Below are 24253 nucleotides of genomic sequence, written 5' to 3'. Positions count from 1 at the left end.
TTGGTGAGCGTATCCGCATGCGTCATGATGACGTCGACGAAAGGGGCGGAGTCACTGTGAGGTGATGGAGCGCGTAGATGTCCACCACTAGTCTAATTGGGGAGATTAAAAATAAAAAGAGTAACGACACGCGACCTCTGTTCCTTTTGCATGTTTCGGCTCCTCCGAGCGTTTCCTCCATCCTCTCGCGTCGTGGCTGGTTCTCGTCCGGGCGTGAATGAGGCGGACCGGTGTCGACAAGGGAGGGGTCCTTTGATAGCAGGGCTGCCGGGCGGATGGAGCCCTGCTGTTTGACCATGGGTGAAGTGTCGAAGAAAGCATCCACTCGGAATGTGGCGGTGGAGAGGAAGAACCTCATCACCGTGTGCAGGTCAGTGTTACTTTTCGAGAATCGCAATTGTGCGTTTAGCTACGTCACACTTCATGTTATTGACCTCAGATGACATCATCCTATTAGAAGTCCGTCGTGCAGTGACAGTTCTGTCTTGACATGATGATGTACGAAAAAATAACAAATAAATGAATGCAGCGGACAATAAAAAGCGGCTCGGAGTGAGTTTAGCAGTGTCATCTTCCATTTACACTCCGCCTGCTGATGGTGTGGTTGCCATGACGACAACCTTCCTGGGGCAAGGACTGGGTGGCACCCTGGGGAACCAGCCTTATGCACACCTTTTAGTCCATTTGGCTTTCCCATAAATGAGGTTCTCGTTCAAAAAGAGGAATTATCCATCCTTTATTACTTTTATTAGAAGAGTGATTCCCTGCTGTATACAAATTGTCTACTGAATGAGACATTGATGCATTTGGAACAATGGCGAGTTTGATCATTCGCTTCATGGTGGGATGAAGGCAAAAATGCAAATGAGTGTTTCTATGGCGCTCAAACTGGACGTAGCAGTTCGCTGTGCCTGTAAACGATCACGTGGGCCCCATATTCAAAGACGAGTCATCTAATTGATCCGTCCAGTAAAATATGACTGTGCTTCTTCTGAATGCTTGGCAGAAATATTTTCCTTTAAGCGTGACATCAGTTCAGCTTGGGCGGGGCAACATTAGCCCTCAGTAAATGGATGTGAAAGCTATGACTTCATTAGATCAATAGTATCAACAACCTTAATAAAAATAAACAATGTATTCATGGGGGATTTAACATGTTTTTTTTTTCATTCTTCTCTGTGGCTCCCCAGGTTTTCAGTCAAGACCCTCTTGGAGAAATACACAGCCGAGCCCATTGATGACTCATCGGAGGAGTTCATCAACTTTGCAGCCATCCTAGAGCACATTCTCAGCCACCGTTTTAAAGGTAAGCCGCATTGATTTCTATCTGGTCAACCTCATAAGAGCTGCAATTCACGATAGGAATGGATTTAGATAGAGGAACATTTCTTTCAGGCTCTAGTAGCTGGTTCGATGGCCAGAGGAGTTTCTGGGACTTTGTTCGACTGGCTTGCGCCAAGCTGCCAAATAGCTGCATTAGCAGCATCGAGAACATGGAGAACATCAGCCCATCGCGAGCAAAAGTAAGTCTGACGACTTTTAACAAAAACAATTTTCTTCAGACGTTAGGATATCCTGGATTCAAGTCTTTGTTTGATCCCTTCAGGGCCGAGCCTGGATAAGAGTGGCCCTGATGGAGAAGAGGCTGTCAGAATATATCGCTACTGCCCTGAGGGACACGAGAACGACAAGGTGCGAGTTTTTTAAAAAAAATTTTAGTCAAATATGTCAGCCGCTGTATTTTTGCCCGTCTGCAGACGCTTCTATGCAGAGGGAGCCATCATGCTCAGAGAGGAAGCCTCCGTGCTAACCGGGATGCTCATAGGCCTGGGAGCCATCGACTTCAGGTGACCCTCATTCCAGGTATTATGAGTATCAAACCTATTGTGACCTTATCTTATTGGTGTCTTGTCCCCTTTCACAGTTTCTGTCTTAAAGGGGAAGCCTTGGATGGCAAATCGTCCACAGTTATTGACTACACGCCATATTTGAAATTCACACAAAGGTACAAGAAACATTTTGACATTTTAGAAAGCGAAGCGCGGGGAGTCTCCGATCCACTTTGGTCACATTTGTTGCTCGGACCGCAGCGGGCCTAATCGTTTGTAATGTTTCTTGTCCAGCTACGACTACGTGAGCGACGACGACGACCGTCAGAGCGTTGAGAGCAGCACGAGCGACGACAGCATCCCCGAGCATCCTTACGTGCCTCTGGTCACAGACGAGGAGAGCTGGAGCACAAAGTGTCGCAAGATGGAGCAGAGGTTCAAGATTGTTCATGCGCAGAAGGTCTGCCATCATTTTTGGGTTCAAGCACAAAATCTGAATGCTCATCGTTCGGGTGGATTTGATGATGTGTGCGTTGTCAGGGTTACTTGGAGGAGCTGGTGCGGCTGCGGGAGTCCCAGTTGAAGAACACAGAGGCGGAGAACAAGAGGCTGAAGGCCCGCCTGGATGAGCTGCACGACCAGAGTCACCAGGAGAAGAAAGAGCTGGAAACTGTCGTCCTGGAGCTTCAGGAGCAACTGTGAGTCGCCATCGTTAAACTTGAATTCCTCTCAGTAAGTCATGTTCCCACTTTTGACAGAACAAGTTTGATTCCATGTGACACCAGCCACTTGGCTAAGAACCTGACCATCCCACTAGTGAACCAATGGCCTCTGCTCGAGCCGTACAACAGCCAGGACTTCGTCAAACTTCTCCGCAGGTTTGATGGATCATAAGAAATTGAAATATTTTCCTCGTGCTAGCTAGCTCTGGCTAAAGCCATGTTTGCTCGATCTTCAGGAGGAGTTTCCCTAGCACAGAGCTGCTGTCAGTGGATTCAGATCCTCTAAGGTCGGAAGGGAAGCAAAACGGAGGAGCCTGGTGCACGGGTGAGCACTGTTCTTCTTTTAAAAAAACAACAACAATAAAGAGCTCAAAATATTTCCCTTGTATCCAGAAAAGGATTACACCCCTTCCCTAATGGGACTTTGTGGCTCCTTGGGCTCCCTTCCAAGCTGCAAGTCTCTATCAAGCCTCAAGTCCAGTGAGTGCCTGGTCAACATCAGCACAGAGAACAGTCCTGCCCTCTCTCCCAGCTAGGGGTCGCCAAAGTCAAGACCACCATCCATTTTCCAGATGCTGAAAGCAAACCGTCAAACTAACGCCTCTTGGACTGTCACCACTTTCTTTCCCTCTAGCGCTATTTTGACATTTGTGAAAGAATAGCAGGACATTCCAAGAAAAAAAAACAGTAGCTGCTGTACTGCCTGACGCCCTTCTCTCATCTTGTCATATACGGGTTGACGAACAAGTGTCAACCAGTCACTGTTATTGTCGACGTTTCTCTGTATCTCGCTATTGGAATTAGCTAGCTAGTACACCCCGAAAAATCATTCGGATAGTTTCATGGCATTGCTCTTTGCTGTGTGAATTTCAAAAAACATTTCATTTAACTTTACAGGGACTAACTCCAATGGGGGAAAAAAAATACTTCTTGAGTTAGCTTTAGATTATTAGCTAGATTTATTAGCATCAGGCTAACAAAGTTTGCAGGAGCATTACAATGCAAAGTGCATCAAGACTATGCAGAATGAATGTTTCCATTGTATTTTTTTCCATATACCCGACACGAGCGGGAGAGAAACGAGCGACTGTCTGAACTGGATTAGTGTAGCCCTCATCGGGTAGAAGATGTGGTACATTGTGTTATTTAAATGCAATAAACCCGCCTTTTTTTGTGTTATTGAGTCCAGGGCCATTTGCATAGGTGCACATTTGCAGTTCAGGGCAAGGCTACTTGGAGTTGCTTAAAGAAGGGCATGGTATGTTATCTGTGCCTCCTTTTACAGTCCCCACCATTGGCGCACCCTTTTTGCACAGAGTCGGGACATTTATCTGTCACAATGCACACTGCAGCGTACACACAGGCTCACACAAACACACACCACCCCAACCAAACCAGTCCACCCAGACATGCATCTTGCAGGCCTTCAAATTAGGGGCGGGGATGCTTGTTACTATCAGGGGCCATTTTGGTTCTTATGAAGTCCTCCAAATTCCTGCATGGTGTGAAACTAAAATCATCACAGCTTGGCCACATCACAGTAATGGTTGCTGTCAGAGGGCTGGATATACACAATTCTTTCTGGATTCCACAAATCATGGAAAATGGCAGCTTTGGGATAGATTTTCGATTTTTTTTTTTAATCTCTGTTGATAAAAATTAAGTATGCACGTCCATATGTTTTTATCTAGAGTACAGGAGGTTCGTGTATTCTCTATTGAATCATGTCTCCATCAAAACACAAGTACACTGCGACTTTCCACATTCTGTGCCAAAGTTCACCCATGAAAGACACGTATTTAAAGTGTTGAAAGTGATCCTTTAACGTGTTTATTAACGATGATGTTGCGTTTATATTACGTTCAACTGTATCAACAAGTGATATGAAACAAAGGGGGCGTCAACAACTAACTTCATCATGCGTGTTGGAGCGATTTGTGGCAAATCATCCAATGGGAAGGCATCTCAAAGTTCTTTCAGCCAATCAAAAGTAAGAATCCCCCTCGAGTCCCGCCTCACCCATAATTAAACCCACATCAGCGTGGCGGAGGTGTTTGGAGTCTGCAGGCTGAGCGAGCGGATTGTTCCCCTCGGAGCAGGTTTGCAACTTTCTAGGCCACCACAACCAGCTCCGGCCCGCACAAAAACAATTGCAAATTCTTTGGAATTGAATAAGAAAACACAGCAGTCGGCGCTGTGTTGACGTTTTCTTTTTTTCCTCCCTCGTGGAAGGTGTCTGCTTCCTTGTTCGCCAGCGAGCTCAAAACATCTCCACATCCTCACAAAGAAACTTTGCTTGCTAGGCAGCTAACTCACCAGAACACGACAAGAAAAGTGGTCCAAAGCTCATGACGAGCCACAAATAACCACTCGGCGTCGGAGGTAACTCTTTACCCACTCGTGGAAATGTCTACTCAGTGACTCTGGCGTGAATTTGCCTCGTTTATTATAAGCGAACAATCGAGGGATTGCAGCGGCAGTGCTTCCCAGAGAGCAACCCCCACTCCATCACCTTCCTCCACATCCGTCGCTGGTCCACCAACGGCTGCTGCAGGCATGTCAGGCCGGACTGGAGCTGCTCTGGGCCCCCAGCCCCTCAAGGCAACCGTCCCCTATCAGCTGGCCAGCAAGCACCGAGCCAAAGGCAGGGATGGAAAGTCAGGTATGAGTCTCCCCACCTGTCACTCGCCATTGTGGAGGCATGTGAATATGCAAAAGTTGCAAAAATACTTTGGAGAAAAGAAGATATTCGAGCACGTATGCAGAAATACATGTGTAGAAATAGTACTGATTTACACTAAGTGCTTAGGTAGAAGTACTTCTGTTAAAGACTGGTAATGTCAAAAACATTGATTCAAGTTTGCACATTCAGTACTCAAGCACAATGCATTCCCATACAAATAACATAAAGCGGTCGGTGCACACATCAAAGTATGTGCAGCAACATCTACTACATCACCATGTAGCCGTTTTTGGAACACGATAGCATGGACATGCATTCACATAACTAAATATCTTCTAATTCGTCTTCATCAAGTATACTACATTCTTATTTTCAGCTCCAGGTCGTAGCCAAAGTCAATATTTTAATATTGGACTTGTCGTTCAAGTGCGATGTTCATTGACGCCAGTTGTATCCTGATGACAGCTGGAAAGGCCAAAGCGCAGCAGCTGAGTCCCGGCATGAGGCGGACCATGTCTCTGGACGCCATCATCGGCCCGTACCTGCAGGGCCACTGGCCCAAAGAACCGGACGTAAGCTTGTGTCGAACGGACAAGTCCACTCAGGTGCAACATTTACTACTAAACGTCAATAGGAGTGGACTTTTCTATTTGAAATTGTAGAAATGTGTCTCGTTTAAATGATGTGACTTGCCTCAGTTTGAATTTACTCGCGGCCCACATAGCGGTGAGAACCACAGCCTTGAAGAGGTGTCATCTGCAGCCGTCCTCTCTGCACGTTCGCTTCCTTTTTGCACCTATGACCACAGTCGTGACAACCGAGTTGTTCTAATCTCAAAGCGAGGATAATAATGCCGAGTAACTGCATTCGGTCCAGGCCCGAACCATCGCATGCATCAACATTCCTAACTGCTTGGAAACAACGAAAGGTATGCGCTTAATAATGGAAAAGAAGTGAAATGACTCGCCCGTTGAAGACATCTTGACAAACTTGTAATCGAGTGGCAGCAGCAAAGTCACGCTTTTTGTAAGTGGAATTAGTAGGTCGTGTAGTGTAAAGTGATTGGCTGGTAAAATGTCCATTTCATGAAAATAACTTTTGAAGTTGTTTTGCGCTTTACTGTTGGACAAATTTAGGCGATTCACACTCGATCCGAATATTGACAGTAGGTGAGATTGAATGCCTTGAAATGAATTGAAGCCACTGATGTTCAGCTCAAAATTGCATCTTGTGAACGGATGTAACATCTTGCTTCCAGACTCCTAACTGGGCCGACAAAACGCAGAGCAGGAGGGAGGACAACATCGACGACGGCGGCGTCATCGGACACAAACGCTCGGCGTCCTGGGGCAGCGCCGAGCATCTCCAGGAAGTGAGTGTTCGGCTTCAACACGTTCACATTTCCATAAAGCAACTGACTAAAACTGTCATGAAACAAAATGGTCGACTGACTGAAGATGACCCTTTTTTTTTTTCTTCCCTCCGTCGCAGATTACCAAACTCAAACAACAGCTGCAGCAGCGCAGCAAACCTGTCGTCTCTGGGGGGCACGAGCGAGAGCGCCAGCGTGGCTCATCTCTCGGGGGCTGTAACCTAGGAACCACTCAGGTGCTTCTTGGTGCTTCCGTCAACCAACAGCGAGCCAAGGCTTGCGCTGATTATTTTATTTTTGAAACGTACTCAAGTATCGTAATAGCTAAAATGGGAAAGCACAGGATGGCGCATCACAGGAAATGAAACACTGAAGCAACAGGAAGGACACCACATCACACTGCTTCTGCATTTCAGCACAGCTGTCATGTTTTTTTATTTGTTTTTTCTTGATCAAAAGATTGCATCTAAATGTGACTGGTTTGTGTCTTCAGACTCAGCCCATTCCCATCCCGCTGGCTCCCCTCTCCACGCTGGTGCCTCGGCTGCGCTGCAGCGTCGAGGGCCTCAACCAGGAGCTGGAAGGCATGTTCGTCTGTCAGCCGGGCCACCGGCAACATCAGGTGACGCTAAAAAGGCAGGCGGCGTTTGCTCATTTTGCTCATTCGGTATTGATTGTGTTTGCTGTCTTTCCAGCTTCTGGAGGTTCCGGACGGCCACCGTGCTCCTGTCCCGCCTCAGAGCTGCAGCATAGGGTCTCAAAGCGACCCGGCTTCTGTCACACCTCCCTCGCCGTCTTCCGCTTTGTCCTCACCGTACTGCTCTCCCACCTCCACCTCTCCGCCCATATCCGAAGACGGCCATCTGGACGTGCATAAAGGTAAGTTCCAAAATGGCGTGCTCCTTCTGTGACCTTGTGAGTTATTAACTGTCATCTTTACGACAGGGTTGGATCTCCTGTCTCCAATGTCGTACCTGGGTGAGGCGGACCCCTCGCTGCCTCTGCTGATCTCTTCCTCGCCGGGACTCAATAAGAGCTGCTGCTTCCAGAGGGAACCTCCGGAGGGCTGCGAAAAAGTCCGTGTTTGCGAGGAGACCAGGTGCGTCTTTGCAGGCCTAAGAAATCTTCAAATATGAGTCAACTTAATGTTTTCCTTCTTCTTCTCCTCAGCACTTCAAACCAGCAAAAAGCAGTGCCCGTCTCCTCCTGCCCAGACCCCAACAAGGTAAACTTTACCCCCTATGGGGGCTCCGCCTTCTGCCCCGTCAGCCTCCTCAATCCGTTGCTGCCTTCCATGGACAAGCTCTTCTGCAGCCTGTCCGTCAGCGGCAACCGCCTGGACCCCCCCGCCGCTCCCTCAGGCGAAGGCTGCACGCACGCCGACGCCATCTAATCAAAGCTCACATTTTTTCCAATAGTGGATGCTGTTGCTTTATTTTCAGAAAGCTTTTTGTTTGTCGGATAAGGTGTGAAATGTTTATTGGAGAAAAAAAAAAAAAAATCATACTTTTGAAAATAGTCAATCCAAAGAGGAGCTACTTGTTTTGTCTTTTTTTTTTTTTTTTTAAAGTGTGTGCGGTCCAAAGATTTAATTTTGGCCAAACATGTGCGAGAAGTGGGATGGTCTTGTTAACGTGTTGCTGCTTGACTGAAACACGCACACTTTTGCCTTTTTTTTTATTTTTCTTTCCAGTCCACAAAAGGTTATTTATCTGGCTCTCACCATCCTGTTTGTTTGACAGAGCACCGCTGGCGTAAAAAGCATGACAAATCACTTGGATTCTTTTCATTCACACTTTGATGATTGCTGGGTTACTTCAGTGGAAACATTCCTGCTTTAAACAGTTTCTGATATTGGGAGTGAGTGAGTGAGGGAGGAAATGAGTTCACATGTTGACGCGTTCAAAAAAAACGGTATGTTTAGAGATATAGTTGACTACCTAACCAGTTTTAGTGGTGTAGAATTGTCATTTTGTTCTCTTCAAGTTGGTATAGTTGTATTTCCTGGTAGACACATTTGCACAATCGGAACTGCTTCTTTTGCAAATTATTTTTTTATGTTTGTACTTTTGTAAAGTAGTTTTGACACATTTTTTCTTATGTTAAATAACCTGCAAAATAAGCTAAAAAATACAAAACTAAAAAAAAGCCTTTTAGTTTTGTCTTCATAATCAACACAGGTGTTATGTGAATTATTGTATCGTATAGGTTTTTTTTTTTCTTTTAATGCACTTCCAGGAAAGGGTTTTACACAAAGAAGATGCCCCTGCTTCCATACATTAGTCTGGGTTTGTGCATGTGGCTGGAATAGTTTGTTAGATGTTTTCTAGTATGACTTCAATTTTGTATGAGCGGCAATGTCTCAGGCTCACTTTCATGTTGTGTGTGGATGCTTAGGGGGAAAGTTGTGTCATCTCAGGTACTGTGTTCTGACCACATGCATTAGGCCAGCCTTTTTAGCTTCACGGACCGGATTCTTTTGTCATGGACTGTCATTAGTGTGGTGCCGGAATGCCTTAAAATGGGCAGACTTGAGGCTTCTTGCTGTCACTATCAGGAAAGAGTCAAATATGTTCCCTTGTGGCTATGAGCAACATGTGGATGACTGAGTTCTTAGTCAGTGCTTTGATTTTGTAGGAACAGTAAACAGGAAGTGGGACTGTTATCTGGATTTAGCGCCCGCCACCTGCCTACATTTGTCTTGACAGTCTCCCTTTTTCTGCCCAAAATTGTGACAAAAATGTGAAAAGTAGAAAAAGAATCCAATTGTATCCGAATTCCAACAGAGGGTAAAGACATATTGCACATCTTTGTCATCCATGTATGCTTATAATATACACGCTATGACGTCAAACCCGCAATTATTGTATTTTTTTTCGTTATGGTTGCCTATCTTGACAGTAACAGTTTAAATAGAGTTCATATTCGTCACGTCGCCAGCTGTTCCCGTCGGCGCGTTCTGATTGGCTGAGCTCCAAAGGGGCGTCACGTCTACTTCAGGGATCCTTCTGGCATGTGGGAAACGGGAATTGTAGCTTCCCGCAGTATAACCTGCCGTCACTACACAGGACCAGCGTTGCATTGTTTTAATCCTCGGAGCCGATCAGTGTCACCATGTCGATGCTCGGGACCGTCGCTAAGCAGCTCAAGAACCATCCAGCTGTGAGTGTGTACCTCATTCTTTCAAATTCTACCCGATACGATATATGAAAAAAAATGACCCGGTGACATTGAAATTTATCATTGGTGCGGCTAAAGGACGAGTCCACAGTGCAGCACCGTCCTTGATTGTATAAAGCCACTCGTAAATGATAGTTTGTGAAAAACAATCAATACACAATCGGGTTTTAGATTATTATATGCATTAAACTAATAATGGCTGGCGAGTAATCCTATGTAAAAATTAAATTCATATAGGCCCTGACAAGTGGAAATACAAATATCACGACAATTGTATATATTTCAATCAGCAAAATCTTTATGCTAACATCGACGCTATTTCCAGGCCCAAAATATAAATTGATAAAAATAAGAAAGACGTACATGAGAGCTCCACGGCCATTTGCGTTGGTGACAGCTGCACGTATGTATTGTAATGTACTGTACTTTCCCAAGATAAACATGACCCAAGGTGCTGTACTTGTACGAGGACAAATCATCTGAATGGAAGTTGTGCAAAATGAATTGTCTTATTGATTTTATTAAACTGAGCAATTATTGTGAACTAAGCGTGTCAATATATGAGAGATTTTTACTGTGCTTTGAAGTCAAAGGTTTTGAATAGGATCAATGTTTCTAGAATTTTTTTTTTTTTTTGCTTAAAACGTACGGTGCCAAACTTAGCATTGAACTTATGACCCTTTCCCTCTTCAGCTCATCCCACTGTTCATCTTCATTGGTGGTGGGACAACCATGAGCATGCTGTACCTTGGCAGACTAGCACTGAAGAATCCCGATGTCTGGTAAGTTGCTTAATTACAAAAATGTACATAAATGATTGAGGTAAAAAACCAATCTATTCTCCATTTGTTAGTTGGGACCGCACGAACAACCCTGAGCCTTGGAACAAAATGGAGGCCAATCAGCAGTACAAGGTATGAACCATTCCACAGCAAAATTATAAGCTTTTCTAATTTAGCTATTAATGCATTTGTGGTTGTATAACATTTATTGTGTTATTTTTATTATTATTTTGTATTATTATTTTGTTTGTAGTTGTTTTCAGTCATTTTCTTCCTCCTTCTCATGGAGCTTCATATAAATTGCAGTCTTTTACTGCACTGCCGTATCTTCTCGCTTATCATGCCTCAAAGTTCATATCACTTATTTGTTGTGTGTCTCGTTCCAGCTTTTTACAATAAACACGGACTACTCCAAGTTGAAGAAGGACAGGCCTGATTTCTAAGCTTGAAACTGTCACCCCCCTCGTGGAGCATTCGCACAACACTGACTGAAAATTAGTCAGCACATGCATTTAGTGTGAAAGTGAGGGGGGGAATCATTTATTTATCACTGACTGTATAACTAAAACAGGTACGCAACTGTTTGACTGAGTAATTGATGAGTTCATTTTAAAAATTACTGTGTTGTAAATTATTAAAAATGATTGAAATTGCCCGTCTTGTTTTGTTGGTGATTGCAAGATTAAGAGAAGATGCCAAATGTTGATATTTTGGAAATGTAGTATATACAATTGTATATTAAAATTAATTTAAGTAATTCTGTCTTATACGTTTGGATAAATTTAATAACTCCGTAATGCACGTTTACCTGCTGTAGCTGCAATTTCTATTTTGACCACAAGTCGGCAGTGTTGCTTTGCCTAATACATAAGAAAAGAAGAAGAAGTTAAATATCGCGAGATTTATTCAAAAATAACGCGGGATCCTCAACACACTTCTGGCTACTGACTAACATAAACAACTGCGTACCTTAGCTTAATTGCGCCCCTTTTGTCGTGTACATACTCCGAGCAAACGTGTCTAAGCTCGCGTAAACAAGCGGCGTGTCTATCGAGATGGATTCGACGGAAGATTTGTCTGCTCGTGTTCTTGTCAAACATATTCTCAGTACGGAGCCACTCAGGACTCCCGTCACCCGCAGGTATAAGTACACCGACTCCATTACTCCTCAATTTTCGAGTGTAGTAATATAAATATCTTTTTGTTAACGAGTCATCTTGTTTTCCGTAACCTTTTGCAATAAATAAAAACAACTTCTGTGTTTACTTATAGTGTCTCCAAGCAGCAGAGGAGCACATCAACACGTAGTACCAGATCGAAAACTAAAGATGGACGTGCTCAAACTCCGCAGGACATCATAAGGCGAAGTATGAGGCAGAAGATGCGTGAGGTGAGAAAAACACCTCACAGCTAGTACTAACTTGCAGGGCTTGCCAGCTCTTTTCAACAACTTCTCTTTCTAGAGCATAACCAGCCAATCTGTGACACCTACAAAAAAAACTGCCTCTGCCCTGCTGAAAAAGGCAAACACGCTGGCATCAACTTCATTTGATGAGTCAGACACGCCGAGGCACCTTCTCCTGAACATCTTGCAGACAGGTGCACGTCAAATACTCGCATGTTGCTATCAGGTTGTTTAATAGCATCCATTGCGGTGTTCTTTAGAGCCCATCAGGTCACCTGTGGTTCGTGAGGAACCTGCGCCAGTGGAGGAGCCGCCGCTGCTGCCTTCAGCAGATGCCAGCATTGTTAGCAACCATTCAAGGTTAACAATATGTGTGATTCTTGCTGTTTTGGCTGCCATTTCCATTTGGAATGTAAAAGAATAAACAAAGAAACCGTTTACATTTTAAGCATTGAGCTGTCTGGGTTGGATCCGCCCAATCTAACGTCCGACCTCAAAGCGAGTGTGGCAATTGGACTAAGGAGGAAGAGACCGCGTCCCAGCCTCAACGTAACCGATTTTGAAGCGCGCCTCAGAGAAGGCCATGATGGTAAGGTGAATGGCGTTGCCATTTGAAACCTCCAAATGAGTGAAATGACAATGTTTGACTTATGCGGTATTCTTTAGAGTCCATCAAGTCACCTGTGGTCCGTGAGGAGTTGCAGCTCCCTTCAGCAGTTGCCAGCAACAGTCCAAGGTCAACAACATGCACGTTTCTTGCTGTTTAGGCAGCCATTTGTATTTGTAATTTATAATAATAAACAAAGCGAACCGTTTACATTTTAAGCATTCAGCTGTCTGGGTTGGATCTGCCCGATCTAACGTCCAACCTCGAAGCGAGCGTGGAAAATGGACTGACGAGGAAGAGACCACTTCCCAGCCTCGGCGTAACCGATTTTGAAGAGCGCCTAAGAGAAGGCCATGATGGTAAGATGTTGTCATTTGAAACCTCCAAATGAGTGAAATGACGATGTTTGACTTATGCGGTATTCTTTAGAGTCCATCAAGTCACCTGTGGTCCGTGAGGAGTCGCAGCTGCCTTCAGCAGTTGCCAGCAACAATCCAAGGTCAACAACATGCACGTTTCTTGCTGTTTAAGCAGCCATTTGTAATTTCAAATAATAAACAAAGCGAACCGTTTACATTTTAAGCATTGCGCTGTCTGGGTTGGATCTGCCCGATCTAACGTCCGACCTCGAAGCGAGCGTGGCAAATGGACTGAGGAAGAAGCGACCGCGTCCCAGCCTCGGCGTAACCGCCTTTGAAGAGCACCTCAAAGATGGTAATGTTTATTTGACTAAAACACTTAATGATAAGCTCTACAAATTCAAGGCAAAATATTAGCAACACCTCCATACTGAAAACGAATGCGGCATTTTATTCATACAATATGTTGGATCTAATCTTGTGCAGGCCATTCAGAAGTCAATGACGGAACTCGCCGAGCGAGCACTTCCCACGCCCTTGAAAACAGGGGAGACTCGGAGCTGGACTTATCAAGCCCCGCGCAGGAAGAGGTTGGTGCCTCTCTCCATCTTCATGAGATGAGCGACGGCGAAGAAAACAGCAAACAGCCCGATGAGGCGCCGCCTGCTGAGGTTGCCGATCCTACCGTATACGAGGAAGAGTCGGAGGAGGACGACTCTGACGACAAAGACGAGCTGGAATCCGAAGGTCTCTCTCTGATTCAGTGTCAAATGTTTAAGAAAAACAAAGTACGCGACTTATTAATATGATGTCTGGGAATTTTCTTGAAACGTCAACAGAAATGGAGACTCCGTCATTCATTTGGGAGAAAGAGACTTTTCCCTTTCCAACCGCTCCCACTGTTGTACAGCCACAAGGCAGGCAAGTCATGCTTTTACATCACTTCCCTAAAAAAAAGATATCATTTTTCCTCTAAATGATAATCCCTCACCAGTGCTTCAACTGAAGATGCACCATCAGCCAAACCAAAGCAAGTGAGAAAGCGGAAAGGAGGAGCGGCGCAGCAGAAGAACCTTGGTCTTCCTAAGAGCTACCTTATGAGCACCTTTCGGCATTTTGCCAAAACCAGGGTCTCCAACGATGTTTACCCCGTCTTAAGGGACGCGTAAGTACCTGCAAGTATTTGGAATTAAATGTGGTGCACTGCGTTGAGTACACTACCATCATTGCCTCCGCCAAAGTATTTTCCTCATGCTGCCGTCCAGCAGAAAAAAAAAATACCTCAATGTTTCACACTCTTTAACTTGGGGAAAAAAAATACTATGATATGGTATCTACCGTTTTTAAACTAGAGTGGACAAATTCCTTGATCGGATGGTGGAGGACCTGGAGACATATGCCGCTCACGCCGGGAGAAAGATTATTGAGGTGGAAGATGCCGTTCTGCTGTTGAGAAGGTAGCGTGTTTCATTTGAGAGGTGGTTGTAACGTGTTGGTGACATGCAACGTGTGAATTTGTTATCGTGCTCATGCTGCAGGCAGCGTCACGTCAATGACAAGGTGCCGGTGGAAGTGCTGATTGAAAAATACCTTCGGATGGAACAGCGCAAGCTCCTCATCCCCGTAGCAACCAGCGGGAATGTCGTCGTTCCAAAAATGAAGAAGTATTGAAGTTTCTAATTGTACTAAGTTCATCTTGTTTTTCCTTTTTAATTACTTCACTGGTTCTTTTATGTCAAACAAATTATTTTAGGTGTATTTACCTGACATGTTTCAGCGGGCTCTTCCGCCTTCATCAGAGTGTCCTCTTTTTATTGAAGTTTCTATTTGTAAAACCCAATAGTTTGCTGATACAATATTTAAACCACTAATCAAATATTTTCACTTCCATTCCAGACTTCAGTCCACATTTTTTGGGAAATGTGATCCCGTGTTCATAATTTCATTAAATTGGTTCTCTCATAATTGTGTTTTATTCTTCCGCGTACCACTAGAGGGAGCCAGTTATTTCTCTCAATACTTCTGTATTCTGAGAAAGATGTTACATTATCGTCGAGTATAACAACTTGTGATAACGTGACTTAATTTTTAATGAACTTGTGACAACCAAATAAGCATAATAATTAAGTTTTATTTGTCAAATAAGAACACTGGCCAAACGAGCACGGCGCTCCTGATGACGTCACACGGCTCAGGTCTGCCACTTTCGCTAACAACAACACAAGAGCCCGGAAAGCTAGCGAGCTTAAAACAAGAGGTGAGACCGTCGATAAATAAGACCAAATGCGACACGTACAGGACGCGGGGCATTAAAACAAGACGCTGGAGCCCGTCGCGCCGTTTTTTCAAGTTGTATCTTGTGTAATTTGCGAGGCGTTTTCGCCTGTCGAGGTGCCTAACTTAGCAGCTAGCTCGCTTGATGGGAGTTAGCTCGCGTGCTAACACTCCACCGCCACTTATGCTTCAAGATGACCTTATCATTTATTGCTCTTTTCCACCACTCTCACCGGTAGTCATAGCGGCTGAAATGCGAAAAATATTTTCAAAACGGGGTCTTAATTGTCATTTGTTGTTAGCAGATTGACTACCTGCTAACTGCCACCCTTCACACACTCACACCTGTTCCCTTGTCAGATAAGTCGAGGTGTTTTTAATATAAATGTAGATAAACTTCTGTAAGGTTACTCAAAAGAACGTGTTTCGTAGTGACGTTTAAGTGTCCATAATGATCAAATGTAATGTTAAATGGGCCCTCTTTAAGTTATGTCTGTGTGTATTGTTAAACATTATATCAGACAAATCATTGGAAGATAATTTCAGTCGTTCGTTTTTCTCCCATAAATAAAGAAAACGTTGTGAACCTTTTGAACTGAAAACTCTGGCCGACTAAAGCAATAAGAGGCTGCTGTCAAGGTGTGACCTTTTTGTTGCATCTGAGTTTCAGACTTCTCATTTCCCTAATGTGACCGCCTCAAAATAAAAGATACTGATGGGCTGTCACAGTTTTGATTGATTCTGTCATTATTCTGATCTGTAAGGGGGTGACCCGCGTCTGTCTCGCGGGTTGCGCTGCCGATGGACTATTGGACCAAGCGCTGACGAGTGGAAACGGTATTTCCTTCTCCAGTCGAGACCAACACCTTCTGTCACGCTGGCAATGTCAAGAGTCCCGAGTCCCCCTCCCCCGGCGGAAATGTCCAGCGGGCCTGTGGCTGAGAGCTGGTGCTACACGCAGGTAATGTGACATTGGGAACCTTCGGTCAACTTTTTTTTATAGACCTGCACAATTCCCTTCCACGTGTGCATTCCCCCCCCCTGCAGATCAAAGTAGTGAAGTTCTCGTACATGTGGACCATCAACAACTTCAGCTTCTGTCGTGAGGAGATGGGTGAGGTCATCAAGAGCTCCACCTTCTCCTCAGGGGCCAATGACAAGCTGAAGTGGTGAGCGCATGAAATGAAGCCCTGCCATTTTATTTTATTTCCCTTGAACCACCTTTCCGACCTCCTTCAGGTGTTTGCGTGTCAACCCCAAAGGCCTGGACGAGGAGAGTAAAGACTACTTGTCCCTCTACCTGCTGCTGGTCAGCTGTCCAAAGGCCGAGGTCCGAGCCAAGTTCAAGTTCTCCATTCTCAACGCCAAAGGCGAGGAGACCAAAGCCATGGGTGAGTCCTTGATTTATTTTTTCTGTCGACCATCTGATGACGTGTTTTCGTCCTCCCTGGCGACACAGAAAGCCAGCGAGCGTATCGCTTTGTGCAAGGGAAGGATTGGGGATTTAAAAAGTTCATCCGAAGAGACTTCCTCCTCGATGAAGCCAACGGTCTTCTGCCCGATGACAAGCTCACACTTTTTTGTGAGGTACGCTGACGTTACCTCAAATTCTTGGCTCCGAATTGAGCCGTTTTCTTGGCATGATTGATTCGAGCTCATTCCGTATGGCAGGTGAGCGTGGTGCAGGACTCGGTCAACATCTCGGGCCAGAACACCATGAACATGGTGAAGGTTCCCGACTGCCGACTAGCCGACGAGCTGGGCGGCTTGTGGGAGAACTCCCGCTTCACTGACTGTTCTCTGTGTGTGGCCGGCCAGGAGTTCCAGGCCCACAAAGCCATCCTGGCAGGTAGCGAACGCTAGCCCCACACGCATACGTCAAAGTTGTCCTCGACGTCAAATCACACCGTTTCCTCTCTCGGTTGTTGCAGCACGCTCTCCTGTGTTCAGCGCTATGTTTGAACACGAGATGGAAGAGAGCAAAAAGGTGAGTCATCAGGCCTTCCGCTACCACTGCAGTTATTTTCAGCGCGGGATCGCTGCGCTTTTTTGGCAAAGCCCGAGATGAAATTGCGCCGCTGCACTATGTGGGTGGAGATTGATTCTGCGGCGAACGCCAAAATGCCCAAACAAAACAGACGTGAAATAGCAGCTTTTGTCTTCTCTCGTCAGAACCGCGTAGAAATCAACGACGTGGAGCCCGAGGTCTTTAAAGAGATGATGTGCTTCATTTACACTGACAAAGCCCCTAACCTTGACAAGATGGCCGACGACCTGCTCGCTGCAGCTGACAAAGTAAGGCCGCCCTGGAAGTTTACAAACCCACATGAACTAAACACAGCTCACGGGCACCTGAATCCCAATGAAGGCCATCATTCAGCACGTCCCGCTTTCCTCCTCAGTACGCTTTGGAAAGATTGAAGGTCATGTGCGAGGACGCTCTGTGCACCAATCTGTCGGTGGAGAACGCAGCCGAGATCCTCATCCTGGCCGACCTGCACAGCGCCGACCAGCTCAAAACGCAGGCGGTCGACTTCATCAACTAGTGAGTTCACGTGCTTTGTTTCGCTATTTCTCTCGCCCGCGTTTTCCAACGTCGCTCAAAAGCAACCCTCACGTATCGGGCGGACCGGACCGCCTTGCGTGTGGTAGCGACGACATTGTAATGGCTGCGTACCTGCGAATTCTCGTCCCACGATGTCTCCCATTCTGGATGAAACCAATTGAACGGTGTGCTTTATTCCCACCCCTCCGTGTGTGTGTGTGTGTGTCCCTCCCTTCCTCGCCCCCCATCAGCCACGCCGCTGAGGTGATGGAGACAGCGGGCTGGAAGTCCATGGTGGAGTCCCATCCACACCTGGTGGCCGAAGCGTACCGCTCGCTGGCCTCGGCCCAGTGCCCTTTCCTCGGACCGCCGCGCAAACGCCTCAAACAGTCCTAATGGGCCCTCGCCGCTTTCAACGCCTCACACAAATGGCCCCTTAACGCCCACAAAAAACTGAACCCCTCCTTTTTGCTGTTACTACACTACCTACAGCCCCCAACCCCCCCCCGAGCTCCCCCTTCTGCTCCCCCTCGATCCAGAACCTGCTGTATTTTAGTCCCTTCTAAGGATGGGGGGAAAAGCAAGTAGGAGGGGGAGGAGATGCAAGTGGATATTTGTCGTTTACAGAAAAACAAACCTGCACTTTCCTCTGTGGCTAGTGTGGTGCGACGTTGCGCTTTTTTTTCCTTTTTTTGTTTTTACTCCCTCCCCCCCCATTTGTGAAGACCGGAATCCTTAAACAAACTCGGACGCCAAGCGCACACGAGGTCTTTAACGTGATATTATTTCAGCTTCAGCGTGTGGCAAGGAGGCGAAAGAGGACACTTTAGGAGGAATTACACACGAAGACCCCAACAAAAGACACCCAAAGGGCTAGTCAAATGGAGGGAAAAAAAATGGTTTTGTCTCAATGAAATTTGGGGAAAACTGCACTAAAAAATCCACAGGCTGCCCCCTTAACAATCAAGCGTTACCAGCAGTTAAGTTGAACTACTGTAGGGAAAGCACAAATGGACTAACAAGCAGGACAAGTATACCCTTTAAAGATGCTTTATTAGCGACCTCTATTATTTTTATTATTATTATAAATCAAAGCAGGTAAACAATTTTGAGTAGCATCACACAGCTCAATGTCATCGTTGTGTAACCGCAAATGAAGTCCAAGGTCTCAACATTCAAAACAACATTGATGCATAACCTCCCAAAACCCTTTTTTTCATTATTTAAGATTTTATACCAACAGTGAAGATATTCTTTCTTTGCAGGCTTATTGATTGAGGGCCATTTAAAATGAAATGAACACGTTTTAATGTTCAAATGAGACCCGAATGTGAATGGAGAAGAAAAACAAAACAGACATTGCTCTTTGCCAGTGAGAGGAAAAGTCATTGAATTAAGGAACCATAGTTGTTTCTTTCCTGTAGATATTGTTGCTTTATGAGAAGTGACACTTAGTTGTTGCCATTTTTTTGTTCCCGAAAGAATAAACCACAACTATTTTGTATTGAATTCTAACGTCGACTGCTTTTTTTTAAAAACCTTTATTTCACATAGAACCATTTTTTTTTACTTTCAAAATCTAATATAAAACACAATTAATGTTGCATTAGCATTTGGACTTTACAGTGTGGAAGTGTTAAAAAAAAAAAAAAAATCACCTACATTGAATCATAATGATGCAATTCAATGCAAAAAAATCTTTAAGGTGTCCGTCAGTTGTTCAGTTTGAGCGACAGAGGGCAGCAACGCTCCATTATCCAATGCAGGGCTTGACGTTGATCTTAATTAACAGAATTCATTTGAAAAGGACTCTAAAAGTAAAGCAGATCTATTCATTGTTATAATGCAATAGAGGAAAGAGCAAGCTAGACAACGAACTACACCCTTGACAAATACTGAACATGTCCAAACATTTAACACAGCACAGTTCAAGAAACAAGCTGTCGGCGATGAAAGGGGGCTCGGGTTTCCTTGTTTTTTTTTATCCACAATTTCCATTGTGACTGCCTGACACTGATGAATCTTCTCATTGTGCAGAAAATCCATCACTGCCATTTTTTGTGTGTGTGTGTGAAGCCTACAGTAGAAATGTACACACTTAATATAGTTGTTTGCACACTCCAGAAATTTTTCTTAGTTTTTCCCAGGTGATCTACCCAGAGGCGGCCTAGCCTTTGTAAAGGGATGCGAACCAAACCTCCCTCATCAGGTTTCTCACAGGTATGTCAAGTAAAGATTGTATTTATGTTCAGATTAGTCTGTAATATCTTAATTTCAGTTGTACAAGCCATTCTTCTTCTATGAGTAATTGAGTAAAACAATTGCTGTGCTGCTATCTGATGTCAACATCCATTTTCATTTCAGTGTCAAAAGAGGATATCTGTGCCAAAAACAGCAAATATTTGGAAAAAGGTACCTAATTAATATATACGACTTGCGCTAGCAAAACAGAAAGCAAGTTGAGCATTCTTTTTTTCTTGACAGATTTGTTTCTGATTGGACTGCTAATGGAAACAAAGAAACATGTATGACATGATATCGGTCAAAGCAGGAGAAGAAAAGTGCAAAATGCAAAGGTTAGTGACAGCTCATTGATGTTCACAGTTTGACATCCGAACTACAATTTTGTCATGTTTTTAACCACTAACATTTTATTTCTTAAGCTAAATTCACCCCCAAAATCATCATCAATCAATATTATTGGTCTGCGGAACCATTATAGCCAAATAAAATATGTTAAATGTGGATTTATATAGCAGTACAATATTGTCCGCTATGTTGTGAAATGAAACATGTAGTATATGAAATTAAAAATGTATTTAGAACGATACCCTGGGGGACACCACAAGTGAGTACTGCACAGGAAAACGTGCTAAAAATTGTGACTTGATTTAATATTACCACATTGTTTTGACTTTTTCTCTGATGCTATTTTTAAACAAGACTGCAAGGCTCACTTCCCAGTATTCTAAATTTACATACAATGCTTTTTAAGTGAATTTGCAGAATCCTAATTAGGTTTCTAATGCCAATTAGAGGTTGATAGAGTTTGCCATGGACAACAACCCCCTTTTTTTTTTCCTCTTTCCCCTGTGTCATCATATTGTCTTTCCTGCACCAGAGCGGCCATGGGCTGTTAATCGCCGAGCTTCTCCTTCCTGTTTGTGGTACTAAGAGGCTGAAATTAGATCTGTATCACCGAGCATATGAGATAAATTGGGCAGCCGATCGCTTCTAACTTAATCTGCTCTTAGTGTGTTTGGAGGATGAGGAAGGGTGGGCAACCTTCATGTTGGACCAGATTGGCTTCCGCGTAAACGCCCATTTGTTATCTGGTTATTTTTGGTTAACTATAATAAATTCGTGAGCCACACGAGGCTAATCGGCCACTCCCACGACAACTCCCGAGGGGGGAGTGAGGGAGTGGATCCCGATCTTTTCATCTTTTGATCCGACTCCAATCGCCAACACTTGATACTGCGGTCGAACCGGACACTCGGTGCCTTCGTCACACAAATCTGCAGCATATTAAAATGAGAACAATGGACTTGCTAGGACTTGATGCTTTTTGTGATTTAGATTTTTATCCTTTGTCACTTCTGTCGTTAGTCGTTTTAACCCAAATTCATTGGATAGTTAGATTATAAAGTGGTACTTTGATTTAGAAATTGGATTCAACTTGATTTAATTACTATACCAAATCAATTTGAACTTGTCCATATGCGTCCCGCACTTGGCTGGAAACAATTTTCTTTTCAAGATAAATGCTATAAATCACCCAGCAGCCAAAAATGATGTACAGTAAAACGTTTGCTTGCTTTGTAACTAAAAAACGAATGAGCGTAAAATTGGAGGATAATGCTTTTGTTGTTGCGCCTTCGGTGTTGCGTAAGAGACCAATTATAATTATGCTATTAAAGCTTGGCGTAAACCGATGTTATGAAATTTAAGATGATATTTAATGAAACCATGTATTTAGCCCTCTCGAAACGCAGTTGTGCGTGCGCTAACCCAATTTAGCTTGCGATTTGGGGAGTGCCTTTGGCCTCCTGAGAAATAGTTACAAAGTAATTCTTCACTTGTGATATTGGTCCCCCTCCCTCCGTATGTTTTTCATACACCACCTACAGACAAGTTGCAGCGCATTGCGCCGCAAGGTCTGCGCACACCCCCAAATGTGTTAACACACAAACTGGAAAATACCTCAACCTTGCTTCGCTTGTTCATGTTGCTTAAAGCGTCTACAATTAATCCCCAAATTAATTTCAGATTTTTCCTTTTGTCGATATTCATATTTGCTTCCCAGCAGAAACCCAAAGGGTATTATGACTAATCAAAAAATCCCCCTGATTTTTTTCCTCATGAAATTACAACTTTAAGCCAAACAGAAAATATTTTTTTGCCCTGCCCTGGTCCGAATACGCCCATGTTGTTATTGTCACATACTTGTGGGCGTCTGTGCGAGCTTGTGCACCCCCTGGAGCGTCAAAACAATGTCAGATGAAAGTTCTAATTCAGTCAGCCACCCTCAGTGCGAGTTTGAGGCATTAATATCACTCAGTCAGCCTTCAGAAAGTCCTCGTTAGGCCTCGAGACCGTTGACTTGATTGGGGAAAGAATTTTTCCAACTGGCGTCTGGTTAGCAGACCTGAACACAAAGCATGCAGACTTGATGTGGCTTCACATAAAGATCAATTCGCTTCTTTTAAAGGCATTCTTCACTTACGACAACCTGCGACAAATAATTGGATCATTTAATCATGCCCTGCAAAACCACGGCAAACAAAATCCTTGCCGATAAACATCCGTAACCAGAGAACATTCCAAACATGGAACGCTTTAATTAGGTTGTATCCGGAGAGGTTGCAATAAATTCAACACACGTCGTCCTCCATATGGACCAACATAGCCGACATTTTCTCGGTCCTTTTTTAATCAAATATCTTCGTCTTATTTTGTATTCTGTTAGCGCCGTCTCAAACGAAAGTATATTGACCACTTCATAAAATGTTCTATGCAGCACCTGAGGGAAAGCGATCCCATGAAGAATATGAACATGAATAATAGAGATTGTGAATGTTGCTATGATGGAGCCGTATGGGGGCAGGTGAACGATGGTCACGTGACACGGCTTAATAGAATTTCCCCGAGTGGACTCTCCCTCCTCGCCCATCCACTCGTCCGTCCATTTGCTCCGAGCGCAGATTCAATTTCATCACTCTTCACTTAATTGGCAGCTGCCGGTCGGCCGGAGCTTCCTTATTTTTTTTCTTCTCCTATGCAAACTGAGGAGAAGAATGAGGAGAGTCGGAAGGGGCGAGCGGGCAAACCGCACCACTTCATTTTTATGGATGGACAGTTTGTAAAAGCAATGAGTTAGCGGATAGGAGGTAGTCCCCCCTGAGTAGCCTGCTGTAAACAAAGTACAGCACTCAACGGGGTCTTAAAAAAATAAAACAAAACGCAATGCTTCAATTAGAGCTAATTTGAAGATTACAGCCACAATCAGAAATTTGTTATACCTACACGCAAAACATTTTGGGGCTGATGAATTTCCTATGGCCCTGCCCTAAGTACAGCGTTCCCCCCACGGATCACGCTGTGTGTTATTCTGAGCGCAACCTCTGGGAAAATCTTTCACCGACGACTTCCACAACCTTGCGTTTTTTTTTTACCTTCCTGGGGGAGTCTTCTTTCCTGTTTGGCCCCTGAAGTGATTCGAAGAGTAAATAAAGTTTGCGTAAATCAACATGACAAAGCTCCAAAGATATCGAATCACTTTTCCAGTCGTAGAGAAACAAGTGCGAACGTGTTTGGCGTATTTTTCTTGTCGAAATAAAATAAATGACCTCAAATGAAGTGTGGTACTCCGATCACTAGTGGTACTTGTGCTCACTCTAGTGGTAGTAGAAAGAATTAACGCCCGAACACAGCTCAGTTATATTTAACTTTTTTTGTGCAATTCTGTGTACATGTCTTCGAATCTTAAAACATAGGACTGTATGTATATTTTTGTCACAAGTTAAGAAAAGTCTTCACCTGAACTGAAGATGTCCTACGCGTTCGGTCAGCCTTTTGCGCTGACACATGGTTCCCCTTCACACGTCCCAACATTCCTCGCAAACGACCCACTGGAGGTTCAACGCCGTTGGAGCGTGAATGTGTTTCCCATTTGGACTCGGGTTGACTTCCGAACCGGTCTGCACTTTTGGTACTTAAATCTGACTTAACCCCACGGTGACTTAGAATAATATAGAAGCCGCGGGGGCAAATGTGGCCAGCGTGTGTGATTTCATGCATCATTAGCTTCTCGTCTTACTTCGTGGACTTCATTGACTTGACGGACTGTTTGTTGCCTCGGACCCGGGCCACATGCGTGAAGCGTGAAATATTTCTTTCCACTTTGCGACCCTCAGTTGTCCTGTTTGGATCGGATTACTTGCCACAGGGACGTTTTGGGTCAAATCTCAGTGTACTTATGAAACTCGTTTTTTT

At 44.4% G+C, this 24253-nt stretch overlaps 5 protein-coding genes across 10 annotated transcripts; all 5 read left to right on the top strand.

Moving 5' to 3' along the window:
* The first annotated feature begins 56 nt into the window (after positions 1-56).
* Positions 57-3728, top strand: rundc3ab (RUN domain containing 3Ab). Of its 2 annotated transcripts, none has more exons than XM_037278907.1 (11): positions 57-370; positions 1191-1306; positions 1375-1523; positions 1607-1692; positions 1758-1847; positions 1925-2005; positions 2124-2289; positions 2370-2527; positions 2588-2707; positions 2788-2876; positions 2945-3728. In XM_037278907.1, exons 1-11 carry the CDS (start codon positions 276-278, stop codon positions 3085-3087), a joined length of 1293 nt encoding a protein of 430 aa, XP_037134802.1. In that variant the 5' UTR covers positions 57-275; the 3' UTR covers positions 3088-3728. The 2 variants fall into 2 exon arrangements, with proteins under 2 accessions (XP_037134802.1, XP_037134803.1); XM_037278908.1 differs by having other exon boundaries at positions 58-370; positions 1396-1523.
* An 850-nt stretch (positions 3729-4578) lies between these two features.
* LOC119138653 (protein FAM117A-like) lies at positions 4579-9467 on the top strand. Of its 4 annotated transcripts, none has more exons than XM_037278945.1 (9): positions 4579-4650; positions 4784-5213; positions 5700-5839; positions 6493-6606; positions 6726-6842; positions 7100-7228; positions 7302-7485; positions 7552-7705; positions 7777-9467. In XM_037278945.1, the coding sequence occupies exons 2-9, from the start codon at positions 5108-5110 to the stop codon at positions 7997-7999; spliced, it is 1167 nt and encodes a 388-aa protein (XP_037134840.1). In that variant the 5' UTR covers positions 4579-4650; positions 4784-5107; the 3' UTR covers positions 8000-9467. The 4 variants fall into 4 exon arrangements, with proteins under 4 accessions (XP_037134840.1, XP_037134842.1, XP_037134843.1 ...); XM_037278947.1 differs by having other exon boundaries at positions 4599-4933; positions 5005-5213; XM_037278948.1 differs by having other exon boundaries at positions 4599-5213; positions 5700-5806.
* A 143-nt stretch (positions 9468-9610) lies between these two features.
* On the top strand, positions 9611-11223 carry ndufa4b (NDUFA4 mitochondrial complex associated b). Its single transcript, XM_037279059.1, has 4 exons — positions 9611-9768; positions 10480-10568; positions 10640-10700; positions 10955-11223. Exons 1-4 carry the CDS (start codon positions 9721-9723, stop codon positions 11009-11011), a joined length of 255 nt encoding a protein of 84 aa, XP_037134954.1. The 5' UTR covers positions 9611-9720; the 3' UTR covers positions 11012-11223.
* A 249-nt stretch (positions 11224-11472) lies between these two features.
* On the top strand, positions 11473-14898 carry cenpt (centromere protein T). Of its 2 annotated transcripts, XM_037278835.1 has the most exons (15): positions 11473-11709; positions 11841-11958; positions 12032-12167; positions 12234-12333; positions 12423-12562; positions 12640-12695; positions 12798-12939; positions 13010-13079; positions 13164-13294; positions 13426-13686; positions 13779-13860; positions 13934-14104; positions 14292-14396; positions 14478-14608; positions 14758-14898. In XM_037278835.1, coding segments are annotated over exons 1-15 (1731 nt in total). In that variant the 5' UTR covers positions 11473-11623; the 3' UTR covers positions 14760-14898. The 2 variants fall into 2 exon arrangements, with proteins under 2 accessions (XP_037134730.1, XP_037134732.1); XM_037278837.1 differs by lacking the exons at positions 12640-12695; positions 12798-12939.
* Positions 14899-15103: 205 nt separating this feature from the next.
* On the top strand, positions 15104-19270 carry LOC119138656 (speckle-type POZ protein). The gene is made up of 10 exons (XM_037278952.1): positions 15104-15196; positions 15978-16174; positions 16261-16382; positions 16453-16604; positions 16673-16800; positions 16885-17062; positions 17145-17200; positions 17386-17508; positions 17616-17758; positions 18010-19270. Exons 2-10 carry the CDS (start codon positions 16097-16099, stop codon positions 18152-18154), a joined length of 1125 nt encoding a protein of 374 aa, XP_037134847.1. The 5' UTR covers positions 15104-15196; positions 15978-16096; the 3' UTR covers positions 18155-19270.
* The last annotated feature ends 4983 nt before the right edge of the window (positions 19271-24253 follow it).

This window comes from Syngnathus acus, chromosome 19 (genome assembly GCF_901709675.1).
Source record: "Syngnathus acus chromosome 19, fSynAcu1.2, whole genome shotgun sequence".
NCBI lineage: Eukaryota > Metazoa > Chordata > Actinopteri > Syngnathiformes > Syngnathidae > Syngnathus > Syngnathus acus.
The sequence above is the reverse complement of the archived record's forward strand: the minus strand, read 5'-3'. Positions and strand labels throughout refer to the sequence as shown.

Bases quoted from the DNA above. Each gene is read 5' to 3' on its own strand.
- ndufa4b (XM_037279059.1), top strand. From the start codon at position 9,721: ATGTCGATGCTCGGGACCGTCGCTAAGCAGCTCAAGAACCATCCAGCT. The intron at 9,769-10,479 runs GTGAGTGTGTAC...TTCCCTCTTCAG, and splicing joins AGCTCAAGAACCATCCAGCT to CTCATCCCACTGTTCATCTT. The intron at 10,569-10,639 runs GTAAGTTGCTTA...TCCATTTGTTAG, and splicing joins CTGAAGAATCCCGATGTCTG to TTGGGACCGCACGAACAACC.
- LOC119138653 (XM_037278945.1), top strand. From the start codon at position 5,108: ATGTCAGGCCGGACTGGAGCTGCTCTGGGCCCCCAGCCCCTCAAGGCA. The intron at 5,840-6,492 runs GTGCAACATTTA...TCTTGCTTCCAG, and splicing joins GAACGGACAAGTCCACTCAG to ACTCCTAACTGGGCCGACAA. The intron at 7,486-7,551 runs GTAAGTTCCAAA...TCTTTACGACAG, and splicing joins CCATCTGGACGTGCATAAAG to GGTTGGATCTCCTGTCTCCA.
- cenpt (XM_037278835.1), top strand. From the start codon at position 11,624: ATGGATTCGACGGAAGATTTGTCTGCTCGTGTTCTTGTCAAACATATT. The intron at 11,959-12,031 runs GTGAGAAAAACA...TTCTCTTTCTAG, and splicing joins TGAGGCAGAAGATGCGTGAG to AGCATAACCAGCCAATCTGT. The intron at 13,295-13,425 runs GTAATGTTTATT...AATCTTGTGCAG, and splicing joins TGAAGAGCACCTCAAAGATG to GCCATTCAGAAGTCAATGAC.
- rundc3ab (XM_037278907.1), top strand. From the start codon at position 276: ATGGAGCCCTGCTGTTTGACCATGGGTGAAGTGTCGAAGAAAGCATCC. The intron at 1,524-1,606 runs GTAAGTCTGACG...TGATCCCTTCAG, and splicing joins TCAGCCCATCGCGAGCAAAA to GGCCGAGCCTGGATAAGAGT. The intron at 2,290-2,369 runs GTCTGCCATCAT...GTGCGTTGTCAG, and splicing joins AGATTGTTCATGCGCAGAAG to GGTTACTTGGAGGAGCTGGT.
- LOC119138656 (XM_037278952.1), top strand. From the start codon at position 16,097: ATGTCAAGAGTCCCGAGTCCCCCTCCCCCGGCGGAAATGTCCAGCGGG. The intron at 16,175-16,260 runs GTAATGTGACAT...CCCCCCCTGCAG, and splicing joins AGAGCTGGTGCTACACGCAG to ATCAAAGTAGTGAAGTTCTC. The intron at 17,201-17,385 runs GTGAGTCATCAG...TTCTCTCGTCAG, and splicing joins AGATGGAAGAGAGCAAAAAG to AACCGCGTAGAAATCAACGA.